Source organism: Hippocampus guttulatus, chromosome 1 (genome assembly GCF_054856545.1).
Source record: "Hippocampus guttulatus isolate MCC_2025c chromosome 1, RoL_Hgut_1.0, whole genome shotgun sequence".
Classification (NCBI taxonomy): domain Eukaryota; kingdom Metazoa; phylum Chordata; class Actinopteri; order Syngnathiformes; family Syngnathidae; genus Hippocampus; species Hippocampus guttulatus.
This window is the reverse complement of record NC_141261.1, coordinates 33,332,316-33,348,518: the sequence shown is the minus strand read 5'-3', so window position 1 is coordinate 33,348,518 and position 16,203 is coordinate 33,332,316. Positions and strand designations below refer to the sequence as shown.

The 16,203-nt window shown below is 41.0% G+C and overlaps 1 protein-coding gene across 6 annotated transcripts in view; it reads left to right on the top strand.

The window, feature by feature from the left end:
- The window catches only part of LOC147211474 (mitogen-activated protein kinase kinase kinase kinase 4-like), a 40,433-nt gene that overhangs the window by 5,537 nt on the left and 18,693 nt on the right, over nucleotides 1–16,203 (top strand). For all 6 annotated transcript variants that reach the window (XM_086127279.1, XM_086127305.1, XM_086127296.1 and 3 more), the window contains exons 3-13: nucleotides 5,046–5,102; nucleotides 9,264–9,389; nucleotides 9,537–9,647; nucleotides 10,640–10,730; nucleotides 10,820–10,950; nucleotides 11,018–11,072; nucleotides 11,144–11,222; nucleotides 11,797–11,972; nucleotides 12,050–12,122; nucleotides 12,216–12,426; nucleotides 13,215–13,376. In XM_086127279.1, the coding sequence (XP_085983405.1) occupies nucleotides 5,088–5,102; nucleotides 9,264–9,389; nucleotides 9,537–9,647; nucleotides 10,640–10,730; nucleotides 10,820–10,950; nucleotides 11,018–11,072; nucleotides 11,144–11,222; nucleotides 11,797–11,972; nucleotides 12,050–12,122; nucleotides 12,216–12,426; nucleotides 13,215–13,376 (1,230 nt within the window). In that variant the 5' untranslated portion in view covers nucleotides 5,046–5,087. The remainder of the gene's footprint in view (nucleotides 1–5,045; nucleotides 5,103–9,263; nucleotides 9,390–9,536; nucleotides 9,648–10,639; nucleotides 10,731–10,819; nucleotides 10,951–11,017; nucleotides 11,073–11,143; nucleotides 11,223–11,796; nucleotides 11,973–12,049; nucleotides 12,123–12,215; nucleotides 12,427–13,214; nucleotides 13,377–16,203) is intronic.

Genomic DNA, 16,203 nt, shown 5'->3' with positions numbered 1-16,203 from the left:
TCCATCTTTAAATCCACTTGTACAATCTAATGAGATCCAAAACAAGTGCTCTGTGACAGTCAGGAATTGCAAAGAATACGACAAGGATTTTGCTGATTCTGTCCAAACAGTACTAAATTCAATATTGTATGCCGAATTGTTTTTTATTTGTCGTGATGAAGTGAACTGAGCTGTTTCTTGTATTTTGCTCTTTGTGCAGTAGTAACGCGAGGAGTTCGGCTGCACTGCGCAGCTCACGGCTCCCTGAACCTTTCTGATCAGTGTGTTGATCGCTGAGTTTTCACGTGACAAATGATAGTCTGCTGTTGCAAGTGGCAGAAGAGCAGCCCAGCTACGCAAAACAGGCCAGTGGTTCTTCTATCTCGCACCGTCATCTCCTTTGTCACAGCTGGCAAACCACTTTTTCACTTTTGACTACCTTGGGACGTTGGCCTTTGATGATTTGAGCGTTCCAGAAAACCAGCTCGTGGTCCCATTACCAATGCAGGAGGAAGGGTTGCGTGCAGTTATTGATTAACAGCCAATATTAAATAAAAAAAAGAATGGATCCTTCAGTTCTGCATCCTACTCATCTGAGTGGAAGTTTCAATATACTGCAGCAAACTGTGCGAGCACCTGTGTGCAGAGCCACAGCATCGGTCAAAGCTACACAAATGCTTTATTGCAAGCTACATTTTTTTTTCATTTTAATTAGTAACTGTGTTATATATATTGGGGAATGGATTGGGTTTACTTTGTGGTTGTTTCTTTCAACCATGTCTCAGTGGATTAACTGGGTCAAGCACTGAGAGATCTGTTTGTAGTAAAGAAACAGTGAATCAATCGGTGTGCTGCTCACCATGTTCCCCTCCCCAAAAACATCTGCGCTTCACAAAGAGAATTTTTTTTCTTTTTTGGGGGGCGGGTGGCAGCTGATGTCAGACATACCTGAATCTGTGTGCTATGTTAGGTTCCCTACTCTGGGCAATGAGCAGGTTAACATAAAGGTTTGCGGATAGTTCTTATTTAGTCAAATGTTTTCATTTTGTTTCCATGACATGATTGGATGTGCTAATATGTCGCATGGTGAGAATAGTTCAACTCACTTTCGATCCCTCATTACATTCATAGAAATGCAAAAATGTTTCACACACACACACACAGGCACACTCACTTCTTCAGCTTCTCAATCTGACATTTCTTTTGTGGCCACCTCCCCCCATGATGACCCTCAGCCTTATCACAAGACACAAGAGCCACAGTGTTCTCTGAGTGGCTGATTCTTTTCAACAAAACGTTTGGTGTTTTTGTGTGAATTCTTCCAGACAGTCCACACGCATTGTGTTGCTATTGGTACACAAAGGGAGGCATTGGCAGACGAGATTCATTCACGTATGTGCAACTTTCTCGCAATGTTCATTTAACGTGCTTTAATCGTTGCTGTTGACTCCAATTCGCACAGTCATTGACTTCAAACGCGAGTGAAATGCTCATGTTTGCTGACGCCATCACACTGTGCGTGTGCATGCGTGGTTACGATGAAAAGCAGAAAGATATGTCAAACCTTGAGAATTCTGTGTTTCTGCATAAAATGATTCTGAAAAGTGAACTGATCTTCATCACAACAACAGACAAATGCTGTCTGCTTTTAACTGTAACAATGGATGCCAACCTTTCTCAAGGCTCAAGGCCAGAGCCTGATGTAAATAGCAAATTTCTGCAAATAACCGATGCCCTCCTAATTGATTCTAATTGCCTGTAACAAACCGTTAATGTACCACAAACTCTGATCCCTAAACCAGCATGACAAATCAGGGTGGGACTCACAATTCAATACTGCGATGATACGTGGCCCACAATAACGACAATATCCCAGCACATAATATCTATCTGTGATACTCGATGTATTGTCGGACATCGGTATGTCACGATATTTGAATGAAAAAGAAAAATCTCTCTCTAAAAATGAAAACGTCTAATTGTGCAATTTCTCAACGCCCAAACTTTGTACAATGTACAAAGAAAAATGGACATCTGCATCGTGCCTCACTGCCCCCTCCCTCGCCTTGTGAATTTAAACACTGTACAGCTGGAAAAAATAAAGAGCATGCCATCAAGATTAATGACATGTTTTATGTAAACCAGGACAGTGGTTTCTGAGACTGAAAAGACCACGTCTTGTACATGTAAATACTGCACAGCTGGACAAATTAAAGTGGATGAAAATTAGTGAGGTTAGAAAGTGCGGATCTTTTTTTTTGTTTGTTTTTTGGGTGGTGGGGGTGTGTGTGGTGGTCTGTCATCATCACTTGTCATCAGCAGGACCACTTGCTTCAGTGCTTCCTCTCTGTGTCACCATCAGGGTGCATTCGCATGCCTGCATGCTTTTCTAAGACAATACAGCTTTTGCCACACCATAATTATCCAAATACATGTTCATCACAATATCAAATCAACCACTAACCGTTCTGAAATGTGTGGATAACATTTTTCAACAAGTCGTGTTAGGTTTGTAACTTTAAAGGTAACATTGCTGAACCCTTCCAGTACACGGAGCAGCTTTAAAATCAGCATGTCGCTCCACATTCTCAGTGTTCAGTACTTGAATGTACACGTCAACAAATCTGATGATGAATTAATTTGGCAGCGCGGTATGGTGTTAAAATGTTTATTATATTTGACTGCATAGCAATGACTGGAAATGACATCAATGCTCCTGGGCGACCTGCGCTGGGGCAATGCTGCTGCTTCGTAGGTCGGGGTTGCATAGAATGGCAAGTGCATTGGTGTTTCCTGACCCGAAACTGCTGGATCCTCGCGGTGACAGCACAGACTGGAGGTCAGAGTTAGGTTTTGCTACCTTCTGCTGTTACAGATTCCAGCGGGTTTGATGCCACATTTAGGCTTAGTTGAGCCAAAGCAGAGGCCGCACATATGGGCGGCTTATCTCTCCCCTCCTCCTGACTGTCAATCACACATCTAATGTGGCTGCTGTAATATTTATGATTGGAGAAGTTAGTCAGTCAGCAGCTGGGGGGTGCAGTGCAGTGCAGTGAGTTGAGCATATGTGGAGGCAGACCTTTACCTTCTTCCTTCTGCAGCAGATGAGTGGACAATGAGTTTTGTTGTGGTGTGTTGATGGCCAATAGTAACCGTTTGTTGTTGTTATTTTCACGATTATTACATTGATTCCCTGCGCATGTGTACGAAACTCAAATGGGTATGTTCGATGCGAACTCCAGCCACTGCCTGTGTGTTAAAATGAGTGGGATGTGCCTTTATTTAACGTAATATATTTTTTATATACTATGTTACAGCCCAGTCCCAATACCCACATCCAATTGTTCTCAATGAAGTGTACACTCAGTAGAGGCGCACGGACTGTTTGAGGGCGCAGGTTACAAGCCTGTCAAAATTGCAGAATTGGGACAGAGCGTGTTATGTCATTGGTCTACGCCACTGCGTCACCAAACGTGGCGGTACCGTTTGTTGTTTTGGCAATTTTTATCTTTAAAAAGATATTAACATAGCAGTAAAAAGGTTGTAAAGTTAAAACTCGGGCTCGGGCTTTCGGGCTCCACTATTTGCACCATTTGCGGCTCCTGCACGATCTGCGGCGCATGAGCAGAAGTCTTTAATACGGTAACCACATTAGGACAAAATATGTAGGTGACTTAAAAACATTGATTGAAATCATACATTCACACAATTTGATACTTGCACTCGAAATGACTTTTTTTCCTATGCAGGCACAAGAACTCTACCGAACGGTGCCAGTTTCCCCACTATTGTAGTCAAATCTGCAATGAATTGTGGGTAATGTACTTCGGCTGAGAAGCCATGACCGCGGGCTCAGCCGAAGTGCGGAACAAGGGCGTACACGGAGCGGGCACAGCACTTTGGAGAATTGGACACCCTACACTCAGGGGTGCCCAAATCCGGTCCTTGAGAGCGCCTATCCAGCTTGTTTTGCATGTTTCCCTCCTGCAACACACCTGATTCAAATGATCAGGGTCATTATTAGGCTTCTGCAAAGCTTGTTGGAGGAGGGAAACATGTAAAACAGGCAGGATAGGGGCCCTCGAGGACCGGACTCGGGCACCCATGCGACCTGCACACTAGCATGGGAACTCCCAATTCAGGGCCAAAAGTACTGTTGTAAAACACAATACGTCTACGTTCGGCTGGGTCTCTATCAAGACCTAATATTATAATATTGGGGCTGGGGCTGTTACTAACATATCTTTTTAGAATCGATAATCCTGTTGATTATTCCATTGATTACTCAGGTAATATATTTTCTGAGTTGAGAGTGCTGGCGACCCCATACCTCAGGCATATTTTTAATTTAAGGCCCCGGTCCTTGGAATGGACTATGTCCGCCTGCAGCAAATGTCTGTGTGGTAAACATGGACGTGGCCATACGTGACTGATGACTCAAAACTATTCAAAGAAAATATTATAGGAAAATATAAGGAAAATATTGGTGTACAGAGTAGGGCTGTACCTAACGATTATTTTAATAATGATTCATCCCTGTATCTTTTTTTATTATTCATCAGTCAATCGGATAAATCATTTCAAAAAGTGCACAAAGTTTGTAGTTCTATCAGTGGCATTCTTTCAGAGCCGCCAAGGCGCAAACATTATCAGAAACTCAGACTCAGATTTAGAACTTAAATGAAGTGGAAATAATTTATTTCCAACAGTCTTTTGTCTTCATTTTATTGTGTATGTCTTGGCCACACGCTTATAGTCCTCTTGTCGTGCTGGGCTCGGGAGCCAAATGGCCACCTCATTGTGTTTGCGGCACAAAGCGACCTTCTGGGATCGAAGTGAAATAGATTCAAGGTGGAGGGGTCCATCTCATCTCACTTTCCTGATCGTCAGACATGTGGCTTTTATTATGAAAATCAATACTAGACTATTCGTAATGTGCTTGCCACAATAACTGTGTGTTGTGGTTGTCATAATGTAATAGTGAATATATTTTAAAGATTTTCGGTCAACCGTGTTTGTTGAATTGAGTGAGATTTTGAAACCAGCTCTGCAATTTCTTATCACAGGGTCGACATGTCAAGACTGGACAGCTGGCTGCCATCAAGGTCATGGATGTCACAGAGGTAAAGCCTGATGTTTTTTTCTTTTCTTTCAACAAAGATTCAGGCTTTAGAAGTTCCAGAGCATAAAACATATGCACATGTGCAGAGCTGCGTAAATGTCTTTTGAAATGAAAGGGAGTCAGCAAACGGGCTTCAACAGGTCCTGTCAGTACCTGTAACCTCTTAAGCCAATGTGGCTGAAAAATATAAAACTCTCCCAGCCACATCACGTGTTTCCGAGGCTAATCCGCTAGCCACAGTAAGATGGTCCTCATCAGTGAGACGTCATTAAGCTTTTCATGATGCAGGACCTATTAAAACCACCCAATCTACTCTGGAGGTGCAATAATTCATCAATTTCTTGAAAACGAAATACTTATCAAATTAATTGACAAGTATATCGATAATTGAGTCAGCGTTTGGGGCAGGGGTGTCAAATGTACGGCCCGCGCAGCAGGGTTTAAGCCGGCCCTCGAAATAATTTGGTTAAGTGTAAAAATAATTAGAGCCTGACTGAATAAACAGACGCCTCAAATCCACCAAATGGCATAGTTGTTTGTCTCTGTGTGCCCTGCGATTGGCTGACAACCAGTTCAGAGTGTACCCTGCCTACAAAGACAGCTGGGATAGGCTCCAGCACACCCGCGACCCAAATGAGCATAACCGGCTCAGAAAATGGATGGATGAAGTTCAATAAGATAGTCATTCTATAAGGTTTTTATTCAAAGTGCTCTTTTTGTCTTCATCATGCATTGCCGAGGTATCATATCAAGACTCGTGTTGGCAACTATTTTTAAACAAATTACTTGGACTTGGGTGCAAGAAAATGTGATCGGGACATCTCTGTTCAACTTTTAATGGATGAAAGGGGAGAATTTTGACCTAATGAACCATTATTGCCTTGGATCTCTGAACCTAGTTGAGCAAGTTCTGACTTTTGCCAAGGCGAGTCACATACACAATTTGTAACATTGGATTGACAAGTGATGTTGTGAATATACTATAACAAATCATGTGCATCATTGGCGGTGCAGAGGGAATATTGTGGGAATATTCAATATTATACGCATACTTAAGAGACATTTCTGTTTTCAAAGTTAAAGAAAGCCATCCAAAGGACTTTTTTTTTTAATATCTTCGATGCGCCTCCCACTAGTCTAAACGCAGCGTTCTGATAAATATTGCGTAAGTGCAATATGAATTCAGCAGATAATTCACCAGTTTTTATCCATCTCGGGCCTGCCATGTTGCCATTTTATGAGTCCTCGAAGTACACACCGCCAGTAACCGAAACCTGTAGCCTTCCAAGCCCCTGTATGTTCGCAGCGACTCAGTATTATAGTTGTAAAAAGCACTCCTGGCGCTTGATAAGATTTGTAGTATCCCAACTGTGCAGCTTGCACCTGTATCTCATTGTGTGCTTTTCATCCAAGTGGGATGTCAGTTCACTTGGAGAGACTGTTGACTGATGAAAGCTAATTTCATCATTACTCTCTATTGTAAATCCTTCACCTGTCACCGCTACTATTCTGCCAGGGTAAACAAATGCACACGGGGATCAATCATGTGCCACCCGAAGCTGTTTTGGTGGCGTGTAGGACGTTAGCATTTCTGTTTGAAAGAAGAATGGGTCGGAGTGAGTGTAAATACTAAACACGCTTTTTCTTCACACTATGTAGACAACATAAGGAGCATTTATAATAACATTTTGAAATTTGTCTTGACAGATTCATTGCCAGTGGGGTGGCAAAATGTTAATGATGGCAGCTGCCACCTGGTGCAGGCCTGTAAAACCACCTCTGTCACTATTTTTCATCTAACTTAAAGTCAGTCTTTAAAAAAACCAAAAACAATAAAAAATATCGTTCAGCATCAATAAAGAACATGTCAACTATGACACATTCAAATATTGGTACCACAAACACACACATGACAAGGATTAATACGTCATTTGGGGCTGGATCATATGGGTTGAAAAGGATATCACTCAGATAAAAAACAAAAATTATCTTTTTTTTTTTGCCTAGTCAAAGCTATGGAAGACAAAAAACAAATTTCCATTGAATGGAACGGCCGACTGGTTTTCATTTTTAGGTACCGTATTTTTCCCCACGAAAAGGCGCACTGGATTATGAGGGGCACCTTCAACGAAGGGCCTATTTTGTAATTTTTTTCATGTAGGTTATTTACTCGAGGACCCCTTTCAGCCCTAAAATAGGATATCTGACATAAAATAAAAGGAAACAACTATGGCAAAACAATCAAACTGGTTAGTTTAAAGATGAAACAATTGTCTTTTTAGACATCATGTGCTGAGTAGGGCTCGGCGAATCACAGATTTCAGATTAGTCTACTGATAATTATTAATTTATTTAAACTATTTAAAATAAAAAGAGTTACATTCATAAAAGATGGATTTAAAAACAATGTGATTGAAGCTAAAAATGAAATGAAAGCTTAAAAAACAAGAACAACACAGAAACAACATACTGTTCAAAATAGCTGGTCATAAAACCCGTTTTTGTACTCGAAATATCTTCTGAGGGGCTTGTAATTGGAGCGCAAATCGAATATATTGCAAATCGAACATCATACGGTAGCCAAGCCATCTCCAATTAGTGGCCCGCAGGCCAAATGTGACTCATGAGAGCAAAGCATCCAGCTTGCGAGACCAGCCCCCATGTCAACTTTTAACTGGCCTTGAGGAGTCCAACAAGCCACTAAGTTGTCACAAATAGCTCAACGGGCCCTCAGTCGTAATCGCGATGTAAGCAAGCCATGTGGTCGTCGGTGCCATTTGGGCCTCCGTTAGCTTCATGTTATGTTAAGATAAGATAAGAAAACCTTTATTAGTCTCGCAATGGAGAAATTCCCAATTCACAGCAGCAAAGTTATGAAAGGAAGAAGTAGAACAACAAAATATAGGACCTGCTGGAAAGGCAGCCACTCTCGCGGCGCCATTTTGATTACCATCAATGACAATTTCTGCAGTTAGTTAAGTATTAGCAGTGAGCCATTCAGTTTTCAGTACATGCAAGTCTGTTTTTTAATTTAATTTTTTTTTTACTTGTACGTGGACGACTTGACCTGCAAGACATTCACATGAACTTTGTTGATAGAGCACTTTGAACCACAGCCACAGCTTTTACGGTATTATATGCAAGATGAATATGAAAATAAAACTGCTTTATTGTCATTATATAGTGCAGGTAACAAAAACGAAAAGTGGTTATGAAAACCAATAAACCACTTATGATAACGGCAAGTAGAGCTTGTCGAGCTCTCTCTCTCTCTCTCTATCTATCTATATCTATATCTATCTATATATATATATATATAGATTCATATACCGGTATATTAATCTGCATTGCAATGACGAAAAAAAAAGATTATAGGGGGTAATTTTTCTACTATCGTATCTCTCTTATTTAATCTTCAAACTGGCCATCAGGTGTTTACCATGCAGGGGTGAATGGACATGAGGTTATGATGATCATTTGCAATGGTGGAATTTAAGTCGTTGAATAAGTTCATTTTAACAATCATGATTTCAATCTCAGTCAAAATAACTGTGACGCCCTAATGTCCAGCCATCTGACCTGAAACCGAAATAAACTTTGCTTCTGCAGCAGGATCTAAAACACAGCAGCAAGTACACCTCCGAATGGCTGAAAGTAAAAACGGCGACTTCGGAGTGGCCTAGTCCAAGTCCTGAACTGAATCCTATCGAGATGCTCTGGCATTACCTTTATAAGGAGCTTCATGCTCAAAAATAACTCCAATGTGGCTGAATTACACCGATTGTGCAAAGATGAGTGGGCCAAAATTCCTCGACAGTGCTGTAAGAGACTCATTGCGGATGAGTGCAAAGAGCTGCTTAAGGTGGGCCAATTGGTCATTAAGTTTAGGGGACAATCACTTTTTCACACACCGGATAGGTTTGGATTTTTTTCCTCTTCGTTATTAATTAAAACTCGCATTTAAAAACTGCATTTTGTGTTTGGATTGTTTTTGACTAATATTTAAATGTCTTCAGTGATGGGGCCAGGACCTCTTGAAAGAATGAGGTTCTTTTCCGCCAGATGGGATCTCGGAAATCTTACTTTTCTAACCTTCTCACTGGAAATGCTTAATCTCTCTCTCTCTCTCCTCTCAAGCTTGGTAACTTCTGTTTGAATGCAGGATGAAGAGGAGGAAATTAAACTGGAGATTAATATGCTTAAGAAGTATTCTCACCACAGAAACATTGCCACCTACTATGGCGCATTTATTAAAAAGAGTCCACCTGGACATGACGATCAGCTTTGGGTAGGTTCTCAAGTCTGTACAATAATGCTAACATTTGGGAGATGATTGAAAATCAGGAAACCACTGTTTATTTTTTTCGTTTTTATATTGTACCAGATAAGGGTTCTTTTTGTTACGCTTCATTTTTCTACAATTTTGGGTGTTTAGTTGGTGATGGAGTTCTGTGGAGCTGGTTCCATCACAGACCTAGTGAAGAACACCAAGGGGAACCAGCTCAAGGAAGATTGGATTGCCTACATCTCCAGAGAAATCCTCAGAGTAAGTGCTCTTCTTCCTCTCACTTCCTCATCTTTTTTTTTTTTTTTGCAACTCAGGAATTTCTAAAAGTGGAATACTTCTTGTTGGGTCTTGTTCAGTGAAATCACAGATTGGTTTTTATTAGAGGTTTCATGACTTATTTATCGACAATGAATCGATTATCAAATTAATTTTTTTTTTTAATCATCTCTGAATCATTTAGGTAGCTTTTTTAAAATGTAAAATTGCCAAATATTCAGAATTTCAGCTTCTCAACAGTAAATATTCTTTGATTTCTGGAGTCTTCCATGAAAGTAGACTGATAATTTTTGTGTCAAAATAAAATATTTGATTTTACTTTGGAAAACATTTATCACTTTTTTATATTATGGACTAAAACAGTAACTGAATACTCAATAATTTGTGCGTCCCTTTTCTATGCTGTCATCTTGAAACAACTTCCTGTTTTTTAATAAAAGGGGTAGACATACTGTCTTTTTTAAAATCAATTAATCGATTAATCAACAGATTAGCCTATTATTAAAATAATCGTTAGATGCAGTTACTATATACAAGTACATTATACATGTTTGTCATGGTGATCAAATCATATCAATGCCTAAGGTGGAACCCTGGAAGGCTTTGGTGCGCTAAGTTCTCATTTGCTGGGTCGGCTACCCTCTTTTCCTCACAGCTAGCTAGCTCCCTTGCTTAGCTGGCTGGCTCTCATCAACTTCCATTGTGATAGCTTAGGTGGACTCACTGCCATGCTGCGATTATTTTGCTCCAACTTCAACTTCCAACTTCTTTTTCTTTCCAATCTTCCGCACAGTGGTTGGTCCCACTACTGGACATCGACTCCGGTCAGGCAGTCCCCTGTTCATTCGTGCGGCACCCTTGGGCTCCGCTACTGGAAACTTTTACCAATGATCGTTTTTCTTTTTGTTTTGCTTTGAGTTTTTGAAGGTCAAATGTCTCAGCTGACTCATGTGCTCTGTGTCGACCTTTGGTAGGGTCTGGCTCACTTACATGCCCACCACGTCATCCACCGTGACATCAAGGGCCAGAATGTCCTGTTGACAGAGAATGCTGAAGTCAAATTAGGTAAATTGAAAATCCCTGCCGTTTGTCCAAAAAAAAAATTGACATTGTAGCTGTAATCTGACAACAGTTAACTCTTTCCACCTTCCCAGTGGACTTTGGTGTAAGTGCTCAACTCGATCGAACCGTGGGCAGGAGAAACACCTTCATTGGTACTCCCTATTGGATGGCCCCTGAAGTCATCGCCTGTGATGAGAATCCAGATGCGACATACGACTACCGAGTAAGACCCTCTTTTGGATTGCGCGTGCATGCCTGCATGCGTGGTTGACGCTCTTGACTTCTTGCAGAGTGACCTGTGGTCTTGCGGCATTACTGCAATTGAGATGGCTGAAGGAGCGCCACGTAAGGGCTTCTTTTTGCTTTCTGCTATATGAAACACAGGGCTGTTTCTGATGTGGTGTGTGTACTTGCAGCGCTTTGTGACATGCATCCTATGCGAGCACTCTTCCTGATTCCAAGGAACCCGCCTCCAAGACTTAAATCCAAAAAATGGTGAGCTGAGTCGTTACCTACCGTTCAATGAAAACTGATCTTTCTATCTTTATCTGCAGAATTCTAACTCTCTTCCTTAAGTCAGCCGCGCAATGAGTGACAGTGCTGAAAGGCTCTGAAAAAGTAGTTTCACAAAGTGTGCAGGCAACTAGTCTTCATTTGCTTCTGTTACCAACTAGTTGAGCTGTGTTTCAGAGTTAAGTGTGTGTGTGTGTGTGTGTGTGTGTGTGTGTGTGTGTGCGCCTGTGTGTGTGCGCCTGTGTGTGTGCGCGTGCGTGTACAAACTTGTGACTTCTCAATGCTCAACTTTTTATAACGAACTTAATTGTATTTATACTGTTTCATCTCACACACTTGAATCAGTCATTTTGCACTTAAGGTGCTATAGTCTAATGTAAATTTAGGTAATTTAAAAAAAAAACGGATACTGTCAAAACAATTGTGCTATATCAATAGAGTAAAATTAAATTTAAATACATTTTGCCGTGTATTCAGGGCCCATGTCAAATCAATTTGTAACTTTGTGGAATCCCAATTTTGCTCTTCTCTCTGCTTTTATGTATGGACTGTACAGGTCCAAAAAGTTTTTCAGCTTCATTGAAAGCTGTCTGGTGAAGAACTACACACAGCGACCCCCAACCGAACAGTTGCTCAAACATCCCTTCATTCGTGACCAACCCAATGAGAGGCAGGTCCGAATTCAGTTGAAAGATCACATCGATCGCACGAAGAAGAAAAGGGGCGAGAAAGGTGCATTTGTCTCCTAATTTGTGAACAAGATCCTGTTATGTGACATTTGCATCACTTGGAATGTCTTCTGTGCACAGATGAGACTGAGTATGAGTACAGTGGAAGTGAGGAGGAAGAAGAGGATCCGGCGGAGCAGGAGGGAGAACCAAGGTTTGGTTGCAGCATGATGTGCAGTCCTCACGACTTACTCCTCATGACATGTACGACTACAGTTTAACACATTTGATTGCTCTCACGGCCTAGCTCCATTGTTAATGTGCCGGGTGAGTCAACGCTGCGCCGAGACTTCATCCGTCTCCAGCAGGAGAACAAGGAGAGGTCGGAGGCACTGCGCCGTCAGCAACTGCTGCAGGAGCAGCAGCTTCGTGAACAGGAGGAATACAAGCGCCAACTACTGGCCGAGAGGCAGAAGCGTATTGAGCAGCAGAAGGAGCAGAGGCGGCGCCTCGAGGAGGTGATTTTTATTATTATTTTTTTTTTTAAAGGCTGGCAATCTGACTTGTTCTGATTTGCAACACATTTGCCTCCCAGAGCCACCAACTGTTACAGATTTTTGTTATGGAAATCACGAAACTCTACCTCGTTACGGCTTAACGCCGTCTGTTGTTGATATTTAAAAAAATAAAAAAAACATGGACCCCAATGCTCACACAGATTGAAATGAGCAAAAATATGTAGATAATTGTGATCTACCATGTTTGGCAAGCCGCAGTGGCACTGGAGACGGAATGCATCACTGCTCACTCCTCTCCACTGCAGTGGGTTGGAAGCTAGTAGAGTTTGACGTTACTCGAAAAGCCACTTAAGGCTAACTGCAATCGCCACTCGTCTGAATAATTAATATCTGTGGCAAGAACTATGGGCATTTGCACAAAGTGAAGTTTCTTAGCCAGATAATAATTTTCAATAATGCACAGATAACAACAGCTTTGATTGTCATCGAACTAGGGTTGTTAGAATCAGAGTTTTATACTGCCATTACCAGTACCAATATTCCATGAGTGTGATCAGCCGATTCCGATCACGTGGATTATGTGTACAATTTTAGAGTTACAACTTCTTAAATAATCGCTGAATCCGTTTTTTCCCTTCATTTCATTGATTAATCAGATTTTCAAAAACATTTGTTAAATTTATCTCCCTTTATTATTCAAAAACAGAACTTCACTTCAAATAGACAGTGGATGAAATACACAAACACACACGCACACTGCCGAGTATCATATTGTGTCAAAAATGCAGCAACAAAGACGTGAACGCGAAATGAGACGGCAACAGGAGCGTGATCAGCGTCGGCGGGAGCAAGAGGAGAAGAGACGCATTGAGGAAATGGATCGCAGGCGAAAAGAGGAGGAGGAACGCAGACGGGCTGAGGATGAGAAAAGAAGGAATGATCGTGAGCAGGTCTGTTTTGTTCAAAAGTTAACACATTCTTCTGTTTCTTTTGCCCATTCATTAACTCCACCTTAGATCAATCAAAATAGCTTTTTGGAAAATTGCAGGCCTTCACAAAACTGAATTCAACATACCGTATTGGCTCGAATATAAGACGGACCTGATTATAAGACGACCCCCTCTTTTTCAAGACTCAAGTTTGAAAAAAGACTTTTTGAACACCAAATTAATTTTTATACAGAAAATAATTACAGTACCTCTGAAACAAATGATTATAATATATTTGAGAGGAAAAGCATGTTATTTTGCCTCATTCAAATCTTAATATCTGAACATTTAAATATGTAAACTAAAGTGCAATCAAATTCGTAAATGATTGGCTTCTGGTTTTTCAAATGTAAATTACATCATACCTCCTCAGCTGCCGGTTAACCTGGCCGATCTTCGACCCACTTTTCTCCAGATTGTCGCTACGTTTCTCCATTTTCTGTTATCTCTTCTATTATTTTCTTCTCTTTTCTTTCTTACCGCTATTTTTTATTTTTCTTCTTCATGCTACCGCTATTTTTATTTTTATTCTTCGTGGCAGGGGTTCACTTTGGCCTGGGGAGTCAAGTTCAGCATTCGCTTCATTGATATCTGGCGCCATCTAGCGTCGTGAATGGGTATAATGTCTAGACCCGAACATAAGACGACCCCCACTTTTTCAGTCTTATTTCAATGCAAAAAACACCGACTTATATTCGGGCCAATACGGTACTACTATTGGTACTGTATACCCATTGCAGGGGTGTCAAACTCATTTCACATTGTGGGCCACATACGGCCTCGGTCGATGTCAAGTGGGCTGGACCATTAAAATTATATCATACTCTGCTATAAATAACCAAAATAATATGTCTCTCCTTTGTTTTGGTCGAAAGAAGCACAAGCACATGAGGAAATTTTGAAATTTAATGAACATATCTTTTACAAAACATTTCATGAAGCACCTTAGATTTTCTTAGACAAATGTGCAATTTACTTTTATCATTCACATAAATGCATTGCAACGGATCCTACTGATTGTACAAAGGCGCAAATCTTTAACAATTGGTAGTGAAAAATATTGTACCGTATTTTCCGCACTACAGGGCCCACCCAAAAGTCTTCCATTTTCTTTAAAAGCTCACCATGCTCTGAAAATTCGGTGCGTCTTGTGTATGGTCATTACGGTAATATGCCGACTCCAAGATGACTCCTTCCTGGAGGCATGCTTCTAATGTTATAACTTGCTGGGTTTTTTTAATAAGTTTTTGTTATGGCTCCGAAAAAAGGAGGGCTGTGGTGTTAATTTTTTAAAACAGTCTCAACAAATACAGGTAAGTCTTTGTATGTCTCCGTGCCTTCTTCCGTTCGACTCGAGAGGTGTTCAAGACCGCCAAAGAAAAACATCTGATCGTACTGTTGGAGCTACGATCAAGGAAATGCCAATGCGTTTTTCGGAGGCGGTCATGAACGCCTCTCGAGTTGACCGGAAGAAAAGAAGGCACGGAGACAGACAAAAACGCACCTGTATTTGTTGAAAAAGGGAGAGCTGTGGTTGTGGTTTTATTTATTTATTTTTTAAACGCAGACTTTATTAGTGGTTTTCACAGTCTCAACAAATACAGGTACTGTACGTCCTTGTCCGTCTCCATGGCTTCTCTTCCGTTCCACTCGAGAGGCGTTCATGGTCAATTAATTATTACTTCAATGAAACCATGAAGAAAATTAAGCGAGGAAATCACAAAATAAATTCTGTAGGGGGGATATAGAATTTATTTTGTGATTTCCTCGCTTGATTTTCTGTTTTGATGCATTATTTTCAATTTTCGTAGTTTCATTTAAGTACATTAATAGTTAAGTTATTGTCAGAGATTTTCTCGGACAAAGTTAAAGAAATGACTCGGCACACAGGAAAATTGTCTTCAATATCGGCGGGAGCGGATCTCCGAGAGCGAACGACGGTCAGTTGCTCCGCGATCACAATCTGCGCTCCCTCTCCGCCGGTTTGAACTTTTATTGTAAAATACAAGAAAAACACTGCCCCCGAGATTTGCATACTGCGCCCCCCGGCCCGGCCTCTCAGTAATGATCTGATCTACCCGAATACACAAGTCACAGACTTTTCTGATGACAAATGATCACCTGGGCGTGACTGCTGTTCCCAAACTGTCTATTGGTACTCAACAACTCTTTGTTCCCAATTTGTTCATTCCCACTCTGTGATTGAATCTAGTCTTCTTCCATCTGTTCGCCCCCGTGATTACTCAAGAAAAGGCCCTCCGCCCAAACGGCCGACGCCTCTGCGCTGAGTATGTCAAGACATGCCCAAATTAACCGAAACTTTAAACATGATACAATTTTGCTCATAGATTTCTCTATCAGTTATGTTTTTCTGAGGCGGTCATGAACGCCTCTCAAGTTGAACAGACGCCTCTCGAGTTGAATGGAAGGAGCGTACCACCATCTAGTGGAGGCATTGTAGATTGCGCCTTGTAATGCGAGGCGTCCAATGTATGAAAAACATTTACAAAATAGCCATTCATTGAAGGTGCGCCTCATAATCCAGTGCGTCTTTATTGCGGAAAATACGGTAATGCATTTTAAGATTAAACGAGATTTATAAAGAGGAATTTTTAAACCATTTACACATGTGCATATAAAATCTAAATGTAATCCCTGACTACACCGTACAAACTAAGGAGAGTGCTATTAAATGTATAAAGGATAAAATATTCACATGTCCTTGATAGCATCTGGTGTGTTGGGTCTGTCTCAGCTCTCTGTCTTCTTCTCTGCTTTTGTCATCTGC